Source organism: Vulpes lagopus, chromosome 1, assembly GCF_018345385.1.
Source record: "Vulpes lagopus strain Blue_001 chromosome 1, ASM1834538v1, whole genome shotgun sequence".
NCBI lineage: Eukaryota > Metazoa > Chordata > Mammalia > Carnivora > Canidae > Vulpes > Vulpes lagopus.
This window is the reverse complement of record NC_054824.1, coordinates 144,361,374-144,374,207: the sequence shown is the minus strand read 5'-3', so window position 1 is coordinate 144,374,207 and position 12,834 is coordinate 144,361,374. Positions and strand designations below refer to the sequence as shown.

Sequence of the window (12,834 nt, the reverse complement as noted above, 5' to 3'; positions counted from 1 at the left end):
GAGTTACATGCTGTACTGACTGAGCCACCCAGGTGCCCCTGTTAATTTTTTTTTCCTTGTTAAATTTTTTTTTCTCCTTTTTTTTTTTTAAATTTTTATTTATTTATGATAGTCACACAGAGAGAGAGAGAGAGGCAGAGAGACAGGCAGAGGGAGAAGCAGGCTCCATGCACTGGGAGCCCGACGTGGGATTCGATCCCGGGTCTCCAGGACCGCGCCCTGGGCCAAAGGCAGGCGCTAAACCGCTGCGCCACCCAGGTATCCCTCCTTGTTAAATTTTTAATGACAGTTTAGCAGCATGGATTCCATGTCTTTGATGAAATTCTGTATATTTTCCTTTTCCTTTTCCTTTTCCTTTTTTTTTTTTTTAAGATTTTATTTATTCATGAGAGACACACAGAGAGAGGCAGAAACATAGGTAGAGGGAAAAGCAGGTTCCCTGCAGGGGTCCTGATGTGGGACTCGATTCTAGGATCCCAGGATCATGACCTGAGCCAAAGGCAGACATACTCAACCATTGAGCCATCCAGGCATCCCTCCTTTATTGTCTTGAATATTTTGATCATAATTATTTTATTTTATTTTAATTTATTTTTATTTTTTAATTTTTGCTTATTTATGATAGTCACAGAGAGAGAGAGAGAGAGAGAGAGAGAGGCAGAGACACAGGCAGAAGGAGAAGCAGGCTCCATGCACCGGGAGCTGGACGTGGGATTCGATCCCGGGTCTCCAGGATCGTGCCCTGGGCCAAAGGCAGGCGCCAAACCGCTGCGCCACCCAGGGATCCCTGATCATAATTATTTTAGAACCGTTTTTAAGTATCTGATTTACCTGTAGATTTCTTTTTGTTGTCCTCTCCTGCCACTTCCCTGTGGTATTTTGGTTCTGTTTTTAGTATTGTTTAATTAATTTATTTATTCATGACAGACACACACACACAGAGAGGCAGAGACACATGCAGAGGGAGGAGCAGGCTCTATGCAGGGAGTCTGATATGGGATTCGATCCTGGGTCTCCAGGATTACGCCCTGGGAGGAAGGCAGGCACTTAAACAGCTGAGCCACCCAGGTTGCCCAAGCATTGTTTAATTTTTGATTGTCTGTTGGACATTGTGGATAGAAAATTCTGGGGGCTTTGGTATTGTTATCTTCCTCCAAAGAGGGTTATTTTATATTCTGGCAGGTAGATAATTTTGGAGGGTCACCTAAATTCTTCCAGGAGTTAGTTTTATGCTGCATTAAGTCTAGTATGTTTCCACTTACTACTTCCTCCTAGATTGTGGTCTGTATCCCTAGTGGGTGGCTCTTCTGAGATTTCAACAGTACTAAGAAAGCTGAAGCATTTCTGAAGACTCCTTTTCACAGTTTGAACTACAACCTCTTTCTCTCCAGGGCTAAGGAGTGAGAAACTTCTACCTTTGTTCTTTTGCCTCCTAGCCTGTCTCCTGCTGTGTTTCTTGGGGTCCATCCTGTGCATGCATAGCCTATGGGTCCACTAGGGTCTTCAGAGGAACTTGAAGAGAAACTTTTTTGGGGGGGCTCAGTTTTCCTTTGTTTTCTCCTCTGTTGAGTTTTTCTTTTTTAAATATTTATTTATTTATTTAGAAGTGAGAGTGTGTGCTCTTGAATATGAGTGGGGGCAGGGGAAGCGGCAGAAGGAGAGAATCTCAAGAAGACTCCTTGCCAAGCATAGAGCCAGCTGGGGGGCTTGATCCCACGACCCAAAGATCATGACATGAGCTGAAATCAAGAGTTGGTTGCCTAACCTACTGAGCTACCCAGGCAGTCCTCCTCCGTAGAGTGTTTTCCTTCAATCTCAGCTGCTTTGGCAGCCCCACATTTCTGGCTTCTTAACCTAGCATGACCACTGTTTTCAGCTTGGGTCCTCCTTCTGTGCTTCCCTTCTCTAAATGATTACAACTATTTCAATCCTTTTCATGAGGGTTCTTCAGCATCTTCAGACTGCTGTATATATTTTATTCCACTTTTATGTACAGTTGACCCTTGAGCAGTGTGGCAATTGGGTTCTTGTACCCACATACAATTGAAGAACATCCACAAATGACTTTTGACTCACCTAAAACATAGCCTACTGTTGACCAGAAGCTTTACCAATGACATAAATAGTTGGTGAACACATATTTTGTATATTATATAGAGTATATGCTGTATCCTTACTGTAAAGTAAGCTGGAAAAAGGAAAATGTTATGAAAATCATGGAAGAGAAAACACATTTACAGAACTGTACTGTATTTATCTATCTATCCATTCATTCATTCATTCATTCATTCATTCATTCATTCATGAGAGACAGAGAGAGAGAGAGAGGCACAGACACAGGCAGAGGGAGAAGCAGGCTCCATGCAAGGAGCCCAATGTGGGACTTGATCCCAGGTCTCCAGGATCACACCATGGGCTGAAGGTGGCGCTAAACCTCTGAGCTACCCGGGCTGCCCTGTACTGTATTTATTGAAAAAAAAAAAAAAATCCACAAATAAGTGGATCTGCACAGTTCAAACCTATGTTGCCCAAGGGTATATATTTCTACAGTTGTTTTTGGTAGGAAGGTTTCATCTGTTAAAAAATACATTGTCGTGGCCAGAACCAGAGATCCTGGGTGTGTTTTTGGAGGGCTATTAAGCAACTGTTTTCATATATCAGAGCAACATTGGTGATTCAGATATTGTAGAACCCACTGTTTTTACTTACTTTATCCACTTTACAGTAAATTTACGGTGCATTATATTTTAGGTTAATTGGTTACATCATTAAATCTACTTTTCAGGGAATATGTCGTTTTTAGCCACCTTCCATCTTTTTCATGAAAGGAAAAATTAGATTTTCTTCTGTATCTTTTCTAGCCTGATCTTTATAGAGTGGTTTCCTTTTATTAACATCTAAATTTCAGCTCTTTACAATTCATAGAGTTGGTGGTATCCCAGTATTTTAAAAGATAAAGGATTAGTTCTAAAATGGTTTCTTTCTTTCTTTTTTTTTTTTATTATTTATTTATGATAGTTATACAGAGAGAGAGAGAGGCAGAGACACAGGCAGAGGGAGAAGCAGGCTCCGTGCACCGGGAGCCTGACGTGGGATTCGATCCCGGGTCTCCAGGATCGCGCCCTGGGCCAAAGGCAGGCGCCAAACCGCTGCGCCACCCAGGAATCCCAAAGGATTAGTTCTAAAACAGTATAACAAGTAGTTGAATTATCAGTTCTTTTTTGGATTGTTTGTGTAATGTGTTGGAATTTGAATTTATTAGATTTTCCTTCAGACATATATTCCCTAATAAAAATTTAGCATTAAAACCAGAAATGGGGGCAGCCCCAGTGGCGCAGCGGTTTAGTGCTGCGTGTGGCCTAGGGCATGATCCTGGAGACCCTGGATTGGGTCCCGCATCGGGCTCTCTGCATGGTGCCTGCTTCTCCCTCTGCCTGTGTCTCTTCCTCTTTCTCTGTGTCTCTATGAATATATAAATAAAAAATCTTAAAAAAAATAAAAATAAAATCAGAAATCGGGGCAGCCCCGGTGGTGCAGCAGTTTAGTGCCGCCTGCAGCCCGGGGTGTGATCCTGGTGACCTGGGATTGAGTCCCACGTCAGGCTCCCTGCATGGAGCCTGCTTCTCCCTCTGCCTGTGTCTCTAACTCTTCTCTCTCTCTCTGTGTCTCTCTAGGAATAAATAAATAAGTAAAAAATCTTAAAAAAAAAAATCAGAGGAAAAATAGGTGTGATGTAATTTAGACACTGGGATGGTTTAACCCCACTTTACATGTTTATAAGTATTCTAAATGGAATTATGCTAACTGTAATGGTTTTTTTCACGAAAAATATTTATGTTTAAATTTTATGATAAGCTGGGGGCACCTGGGTGGCTCAGTGGTTGAGCATCTGCCTTTGGCTCAGGTCATGATCCTGGGGTCTTGGGATCAAATTCTGCATCAGGCTCCCTACTGCAGAGAGCCTGCTTCTCCCTCTGCTTGTGTCTCTGCCTCTCTCTCTTTGTCTCATGAATAAATAAATGAAATCTTTTTAAAAAAGTTATGATAAGTTTTTTTCATAAGTCACTTAAATAATTTTTATATATCATCTTTTTTTTTTTTTAAAGATTTTATTTGTTCATGAAAGACACAGACAGGCAGAGACACAGGCAGAGGGAGAAGCAGGCTCCATGCAGGAGCCAGATGCGGGACTTAATCTGGGGACTCCAGGACCACGCCCTGAGTCAAAGTCAGACGCTAAACTGCTGAGCCACCCAAGCATCCCTATATTTCATCTTTTATAGTACTTTTAGTGGGGCTAAGTGTTTTTCAGTCTTGCTACTGAAAGTGTGGTCTGAGAACCAGTGCCAGTTTGAGAACTGGTTTGAAACAAAATAAGTTAAGGAAACCGAGAGTAAAAGCTTAGAAATTTTATAACTTTTGATATGATGGTTACATTTTTTTTTTTTTTTTAAGATTTATTTATTCATGAGAGACACAGAGAGGCAGAGACCTAGGCTCACTGCAGGGAGTCCGATGTGGGACTCAATCCCAGAACTCCGGGATCACACCTGAGCCAGAGGCAGACACTCAACTGCTGAGCCACCTAGGCATCCCTGATGGCTACCTTCTTCTTCTTCTTTTTTTTTTTTTTTTTTTTTTAGATTTTATTTATTTATTCATGAGAGACAGAAGAGAAAGAGGCAGAGACACAGGCAGAGGGAGAAGCAGGCTCCATGCAGGAAGCCTGATGTGGGACTCGATCCTGGGTCTCCAGGATCACACCCTGGGCTGAAGGCAGTGCTAAACTGCTGAGCCACCCGGGCTGCCCTGATGGCTACATTATTTTATTTTATAAAAATATTAGTCTGCAGTGGATTGGTCAAAAGCAAACTAGCTCTTTGCCAAAGTTGGTTTTAGAAGCTCTGTTTTATTTATTTATTTATTTATTTATTTATTTATTTATTTATTCATTCATTCATTCATTCATTCATTCATTCATTCATTCATTCATGAGATATACAGAGAGAGGCAGAGACACCGGCAGAGGGAGAAGCAGGAGTCCCATTGTGGGACTCCATCCCGAAATTCCTTTCCGGGATCATGCCCTGAGCTGAGGGTAGACGCTCAACTGCTGAACCACCCAGGCATTCCCAAGATACTCTGTTTTATCTTTTTTTTTATTTATTTATTTTTTTTAATTTTTATTTATTTATGATAGTCACAGAGAGACAGAGAGAGAGGCAGAGACACAGGCAGAGGGAGAAGCAGGCTCCATGCACCGGGAGCCCGACGTGGGATTCGATCCCGGGTCTCCAGGATCGCGCCCTGGGCCAAAGGCAGGCGCCAAACCGCTGCGCCACCCAGGGATCCCCCCAAGATACTCTGTTTTAAAGAATAGTTTGATTCCTCATCAAATAACTGTGTAAAATTTTAGGATGTTTAGCTGCTTTCTTTGTACACATCCTTCTTTGGCCTTCTTTTCTGTGAATTTTGGTTACACTTTATAAATCTAAATTTTATAAAGAATATTTAATTTTTTGGTCACGTCTTAGTTAAAAAACTTTATTGTTTCTTATACAGTATTAACAGTTTGAACTTCCATCATCTCTTTGAAACTTCCCCCCCCCCCCCCAGATTAGTTTTATAGTTGACAGTGTTACTAATAACATGATACGATATAGGTATAAAGCTGAATTAAAACTTCTTGGGCAGCCCAGGTGGCTCAGCAGTTTAGCACCGCCTTCGGCCCAGGGCGTGATCCTGGAGACCCGGGATCAAGTCCCCTGCTTTTCCCTCTGCCTGTGTCTGTGCACTCCGCCCCTGTGTGTCTCTCATGAATAAATAAATAAAATCTTAAAAAAAATAAATCTTCTCTGGTTTCAGAAATCCTTCTTCTGCCACCACCAGAGCATTTTTTCTGTGCAGCTCAGGGAATATGAGGGAAGGGTGTATGACAGAAGCCAAGCCCTGGCTGGATTGGTGTGCTTGAAAGAGGTGCAAGAGAGAAGGGAGGAGCAAAGAGAGAGGGGCTTGTTCTTCACTCCAGGAAGAGTGCGGGGAGAGAGCTATTTGAGAATTTATAGAGAACCACTGAGATGAGAAGAGAGACTTAGGGAAAAGATATGTATACAAGCGTCTTTAGGTGGGTTTTGTTGTATATTATCCTGTGTAATTCCCCTTCTGCTGCTTTCTCAAAAAATAACCAAAAAAATAGTAAAGAGCTTTATCATTCTTTTTTTTTTTTAATTTTTATTTATTTATGATAGTCACACAGAGAGAGAGAGAGAGAGAGAGAGAGAGAGAGAGGCAGGCAGAGACATAGGCAGAGGGAGAAGCAGGCTCCATGCACCGGGAGCCCAACGTGGGATTCGATCCCAGGTCTCCAGGATCGCGCCCTGGGCCAAAGGCAGGCGCCAAACCACTGCGCCACCCAGGGATCCCGAGAGCTTTATCATTCTTTAGGTACTTTGGGGAGTTTTTTTTTTTTTTTTTTTTTTGCAGGTATCTTGTGGGGTGCACTTTGAAGCAGTGCATCTGATTTAGGGGACAGGGCTCTAAGATGCGCATATTTGAATTCTGTCTTTTCCTTTTTTTCTTCAAAGTCATTATCAGAAAGTTTTCCGTAACATTAAGAGCTCTTTGTAGACACTTTTGTCTTTCCACCACTGTGTAAAAAGACTGTTGATAAAGTTAAAAAAAAAAAGTTTATAAAGTAAAAGTTTATTTAAGTAATTTCTTCACCCGGTATGGAGCTCGAACTCACAGCCCTGAGATGAAGAGTCACATGCTTTATGATTGAACTGGCCAGATGCCCCTAAAAAGACCATTTCTAATTTAATGGCTCAGTGTATGAATATTCCGGTGTTCATTTTTACCATTCCTGTAATACTGGACACTTAGGAGTTTTCCATCTTTTTGCAAAAATAATTAATGTTGACATGAGTAATGTGATTATTTGTCTCTGCACGTCTAATTTTTTAAGAACAATAGTTATTGGCTTGAAAGTCGTACATTTATCAAATTCTTCATGTGTGTTCACAAGTGCAGAAGCAATTGTTTATAAAGTCACTAATAACTTTTCACTGTGTCAGTATTGCCACAATATGGCTTGAAGGTCACAAAATCTTTTTAGACAGAGAAGGTCATCATGATAATCCTCTCTAATCCTTGTTTTCAGAGAGTAGCAGGCAGAAAGCATCAGAGGGATGAGAACCTCATTTTGGTATCACATGATAATCTATTTCAAGACTTAACAGATTCGAAGAATCAAGAAGTTTTTCCCTTTGTCTGATTATATATATACTCTCTTCTGGTAGAGTAGAGATAACTTTGTTCCTCCTCCCCTTTTTTGATATGGTTCAGAGTGAATTTTTTTATCCATTGCTCCTTGTTTTTCTCTTTTCTAGACTGAATAGAATAATAATGACGAACTACATTGTATAATGTTTTATTGGCATAAAGCACATTTGGTGTGTATTATTTCACTTCATCTACATGGCATACCTGATAGGCAGATACTTGTATTTGCAAAAGAAAGAAATGAGCCTCTTGCTGAGGTCACCCAGAACCAAAGCACAGACCCAGGATTTCTGGTGTATTATCTGGGCAGTATGGAGTAGTGATTAGGACTGTGGATGCCAGGGCTAGAGAACAAGGGTCTTGGGAAAGTTTCTTAATCTCTCTTCGTAAGTTTCTCCATCTGCAATGAGAAAAGTAATAGTCCCTGCCTCTTTGGGTTGTTAGGAGTAAGTATGCATCAGTGTAGAGGACTGGCTGACCTGTACCAGTGTGCAGCGGGTGCGGGGTTTTTGACACCAAGCACCCACACTGTGGCCACCGTGCAGGCTGCTCTGATTTCCAAGACCAGCCTGCTGGCAGCCTCTTCTCCTCTTTTTTTTTTTTTTTTTTAATTTTTATTTATTATTTATGATAGTCACAGAGAGAGAGAGAGGCAGAGACATAGGCAGAGGGAGAAGCAGGCTCCATGCATCGGGAGCCTGATGTGGGATTCGATCCCGGGTCTCCAGGATCGCGCCCTGGGCCAAAGGCAAGCGCCAAACCACTGCGCCACCCAGGGATCCCCCTCTTCTCCTCTTTACTGTTGGCCCATTGGGGTAAGTTCTGGGAGTAGTGGTTTTGGAGATTCTGGTGATGTTCTCCGTTTATTTGCAGAAGAACAAAGTGGCGAAGAAAGTGAGAGAAGGCGAAGGAAGAGAAAGGGCAGCAAGAGGAAGCGAGACGCACGGGGACCCGAGGGAGGCACATGCACCTGTGACCTGAAGCTGGATGACGCGCTGGACCGCACGCTTGAGGATGGCGCCAAGCAGCACAACCTGACCGCTGTCAATGTGCGCAACATCCTCCACGTGAGTAGGGCAGCGGCCTGGTCGTGTGGCTAGAAAGCTCACACGCTGGGGAAATCTGGGTTGGTAGAATGGGGATTCCTGACTTTGTGAGTTGCACCTGCCGCAGCATTTTACATTTCAAGGCGGCTTTCCCCCTGCACTCAGCACACATTTGAAATCTGAACACACATTGAGAAATAACTGGGGAGGTGAACTATTCCTTTCTTCCTCCACTGACTTGATATCTTTACGTCTTGGTTAGCAGATTTGAAGATAATGTTCGCAGTGGACTTACCTGTGGGCTGATAGGTGTGAAAAGATGCCCGGTGGCAGTGTACGCTGCATGTGTGCTGGTGCTGTGTCAACACAGCCGTTTATAAAACCTTCCTTGTTTGTTACTGTTTCTCAGAAGCTAGAGTCACTTACTCAGACTCTTTCCTTTTCCTGGTAGCTGTGGGATGATGCGTTCCTGCTCTGTGACCCTTTGAAACTGTGTGCTTCTGTCCAGAGCAGGCTTATCCCAACCAGAAGCACCTGTCTCTCCACTGCACATCTAGCAGACTTACAGAGAAGTGGGTGTTATCTAGGTAACATGTCTTCATTGCATAAAGTGAAATTTCATCTTTCCAGGAAGTAATCACAAATGAGCATGTGGTAGCTATGATGAAAGCAGCCATCAGTGAGACAGAAGATATGCCAATGTTTGTGAGTAGTTGATTGTTACTTTTTAAAGCTGTTGGAGCAGAGCTATCCGTAAATGGGCTAAGTGCAGGAGGTCACTTGGGAGTTTGTAAATAGCTGGATATTGGGGATAGAGTTAGCATCTCAAAACCCAGGATTCACATGATGATTTTTATTGACTGTTTTCTTCTCATTTTCCCTGCCTCAGGAGCCCAAAATGACACGCTCTAAACTGAAAGAAGTGGTGGAAAAAGGAGTGGTGGGTGTTGTTTTTTTTTTTTTTTTTCCTTTAGTTAGGTAAATATGGTCTAATTCTAGGTTATTTGCAGGGAAACTAATATAGGAAAGATTTATCATGGTCTGGATTTGCCTCCTTCAAAGAAATATCTGTAAAAGATAAATAGAGACAACATACAGAATCATGATTGTAGTTTATTTTAGTTGATGTGGAAGTATTGCTCTTTTGGAAGTACTAGGTAGATAACTATTTAGAATGGTCAAAAGTACTAAGCAAAGTCAGCTTTTCTATTCAGGTTATATGCAGCAAAGGGTTTAGAGTAGTATTTTTCAACCTGTGTTCTAGGGAGCACTTGTATCAGATCACCCTGAGTGGAGTCCCTCAAGAGTGCTTATTGAAAATGTGTGTTCCATAGTTTACCTCAGACCTGGAATAGGGCCTGGGAATATGCATTATTGGAAACAGCATTTGGTTGTTTTGCACTCACTGAAGGAAGCTGCTAGAAGGCTTCTGGAGTTTTCTGGCACAGATGCAAAGACCCATTTGTCCAGTTTGTGCTCATCCTCTGTAACAGGCAGGCGGCAGTCCTGAGGTAGTCCATTTTATCTGACGGTGAGGAAGATTTGCCTAATGGATCCAAAGTGCATATTGTGTTTTTGTCCTTTTGTCCAGTTCTACTCTTTGTAGCTCTGTAGAAGAAATAAGTCTGGGGATCCCTGGGTGGCGCAGCGGTTTGGCGCCTGCCTTTGGCCCAGGGCGCGATCCTGGAGACCCCGGATCGAGTCCCACGTCGGGCTCCCTGCATGGAGCCTGCTTCTCCCTCTGCCTGTGTCTCTGCCTCTCTCTCTCTCTGTGTGACTATCATGAATAAATAAATAAAATCTTTAAAAAAAAAGAAAAAAAAGAAAAAAAGAAATAAGTCTGTTCCTCTTCCACATGACCTTTTCTCTAATAGAAGAAAACTAGTATGTCTTTTTGTAATACTCTTTTGTTGCTAAATGTCCCTCAGTTTTTTATCAGTTTCATGTGACAAGACTTCACTAGTCTGATCCTTTTCTGAATGTGCCTGGTTAGTCCATATCGTTTTAGAAATATACCTTGTATGGAACTCCTACTCTAGACATGGTCTAACTTTATGGATTAAAGTTACCTTATCCCTTCAGTGTTCCAGATACCATATTTCTTTCATTGCAGCCTAGAATTGCACTGGCTTTTTTTTTTTTTTTTTTTTTTTTTTGACAGCCCTTCATATTATTTTGTCTAATGGGCTAACCCTGGTTGCATAAAGTGAAATTTCATTTCTCCAGGAAATAATGATCACAAGTGAACATATATGCTAGCTATGATGAAAGCAGCCATCAAGAGAAGTTCTATGAAGTCTCTAGCATACAAGTATAATTAACATTAGTCCATATTTGATTTCAACAAAAAAGAGTATCCTGATAGGCTCTATTTGTGTTCCACCACGAATAAATGAGTCTTTGAGACAACCTAATGGGGAGAGCAGGATTTTTGGTTGGATTTCTGGGGCTCAGGGTTGGGACTGCCGTGCCCAGGGCTAGAGAACAGGGTCCAGGAAATCTGAGTCTCCTGTCAGCTCCTTGCATGGAGCTGTTTGTCCCTGTGCTTCGCTCTGTGTTCTCTAGAATAAGTAGATCTGTGTAGACAACTGCTGACCTTATCCAGTGTCTCATTGGTGACGGGGTTTTAGACACAAGCTTCCCACACTTGCACCTGCACTCCTCTGGATTTGACAAGAAGACTGTGGCAGCCTCTTATCCTTTTTTTTTTTTTTTTAATTTTTATTTATTATTTATGATAGTCACAGAGAGAGAGAGAGGCAGAGACATAGGCAGAGGGAGAAGCAGGCTCCATGCATCGGGAGCCTGATGTGGGATTCGATCCCGGGTCTCCAGGATCGCGCCCTGGGCCAAAGGCAAGCGCCAAACCACTGCGCCACCCAGGGATCCCCCTCTTCTCCTCTTTACTGTTGGCCCATTGGGGTAAGTTCTGGGAGTAGTGGTTTTGGAGATTCTGGTGATGTTCTCCGTTTATTTGCAGAAGAACAAAGTGGCGAAGAAAGTGAGAGAAGGCGAAGGAAGAGAAAGGGCAGCAAGAGGAAGCGAGACGCACGGGGACCCGAGGGAGGCACATGCACCTGTGACCTGAAGCTGGATGACGCGCTGGACCGCACGCTTGAGGATGGCGCCAAGCAGCACAACCTGACCGCTGTCAATGTGCGCAACATCCTCCACGTGAGTAGGGCAGCGGCCTGGTCGTGTGGCTAGAAAGCTCACACGCTGGGGAAATCTGGGTTGGTAGAATGGGGATTCCTGACTTTGTGAGTTGCACCTGCCGCAGCATTTTACATTTCAAGGCGGCTTTCCCCCTGCACTCAGCACACATTTGAAATCTGAACACACATTGAGAAATAACTGGGGAGGTGAACTATTCCTTTCTTCCTCCACTGACTTGATATCTTTACGTCTTGGTTAGCAGATTTGAAGATAATGTTCGCAGTGGACTTACCTGTGGGCTGATAGGTGTGAAAAGATGCCCGGTGGCAGTGTACGCTGCATGTGTGCTGGTGCTGTGTCAACACAGCCGTTTATAAAACCTTCCTTGTTTGTTACTGTTTCTCAGAAGCTAGAGTCACTTACTCAGACTCTTTCCTTTTCCTGGTAGCTGTGGGATGATGCGTTCCTGCTCTGTGACCCTTTGAAACTGTGTGCTTCTGTCCAGAGCAGGCTTATCCCAACCAGAAGCACCTGTCTCTCCACTGCACATCTAGCAGACTTACAGAGAAGTGGGTGTTATCTAGGTAACATGTCTTCATTGCATAAAGTGAAATTTCATCTTTCCAGGAAGTAATCACAAATGAGCATGTGGTAGCTATGATGAAAGCAGCCATCAGTGAGACAGAAGATATGCCAATGTTTGTGAGTAGTTGATTGTTACTTTTTAAAGCTGTTGGAGCAGAGCTATCCGTAAATGGGCTAAGTGCAGGAGGTCACTTGGGAGTTTGTAAATAGCTGGATATTGGGGATAGAGTTAGCATCTCAAAACCCAGGATTCACATGATGATTTTTATTGACTGTTTTCTTCTCATTTTCCCTGCCTCAGGAGCCCAAAATGACACGCTCTAAACTGAAAGAAGTGGTGGAAAAAGGAGTGGTGGGTGTTGTTTTTTTTTTTTTTTTTCCTTTAGTTAGGTAAATATGGTCTAATTCTAGGTTATTTGCAGGGAAACTAATATAGGAAAGATTTATCATGGTCTGGATTTGCCTCCTTCAAAGAAATATCTGTAAAAGATAAATAGAGACAACATACAGAATCATGATTGTAGTTTATTTTAGTTGATGTGGAAGTATTGCTCTTTTGGAAGTACTAGGTAGATAACTATTTAGAATGGTCAAAAGTACTAAGCAAAGTCAGCTTTTCTATTCAGGTTATATGCAGCAAAGGGTTTAGAGTAGTATTTTTCAACCTGTGTTCTAGGGAGCACTTGTATCAGATCACCCTGAGTGGAGTCCCTCAAGAGTGCTTATTGAAAATGTGTGTTCCATAGTTTACCTCAGACCTGGAATA

The 12,834-nt window shown here is 42.5% G+C and overlaps 1 protein-coding gene across 6 annotated transcripts in view; it reads left to right on the top strand.

Moving 5' to 3' along the window:
• The window catches only part of GON4L (gon-4 like), a 75,111-nt gene that overhangs the window by 18,083 nt on the left and 44,194 nt on the right, over positions 1-12,834 (top strand). For 4 of the 6 annotated variants that reach the window (XM_041745514.1, XM_041745519.1, XM_041745504.1 and 1 more), the window contains 3 exons: positions 8,155-8,348; positions 8,958-9,032; positions 9,217-9,267. In XM_041745514.1, the coding sequence (XP_041601448.1) occupies positions 8,155-8,348; positions 8,958-9,032; positions 9,217-9,267 (320 nt within the window). Of the gene's footprint in view, positions 1-8,154; positions 8,349-8,957; positions 9,033-9,216; positions 9,268-11,311; positions 11,502-12,110; positions 12,186-12,369; positions 12,421-12,834 lie in introns of those variants that run through there. The other 2 variants (XM_041745498.1, XM_041745527.1) reach the window with 2 other exon arrangements.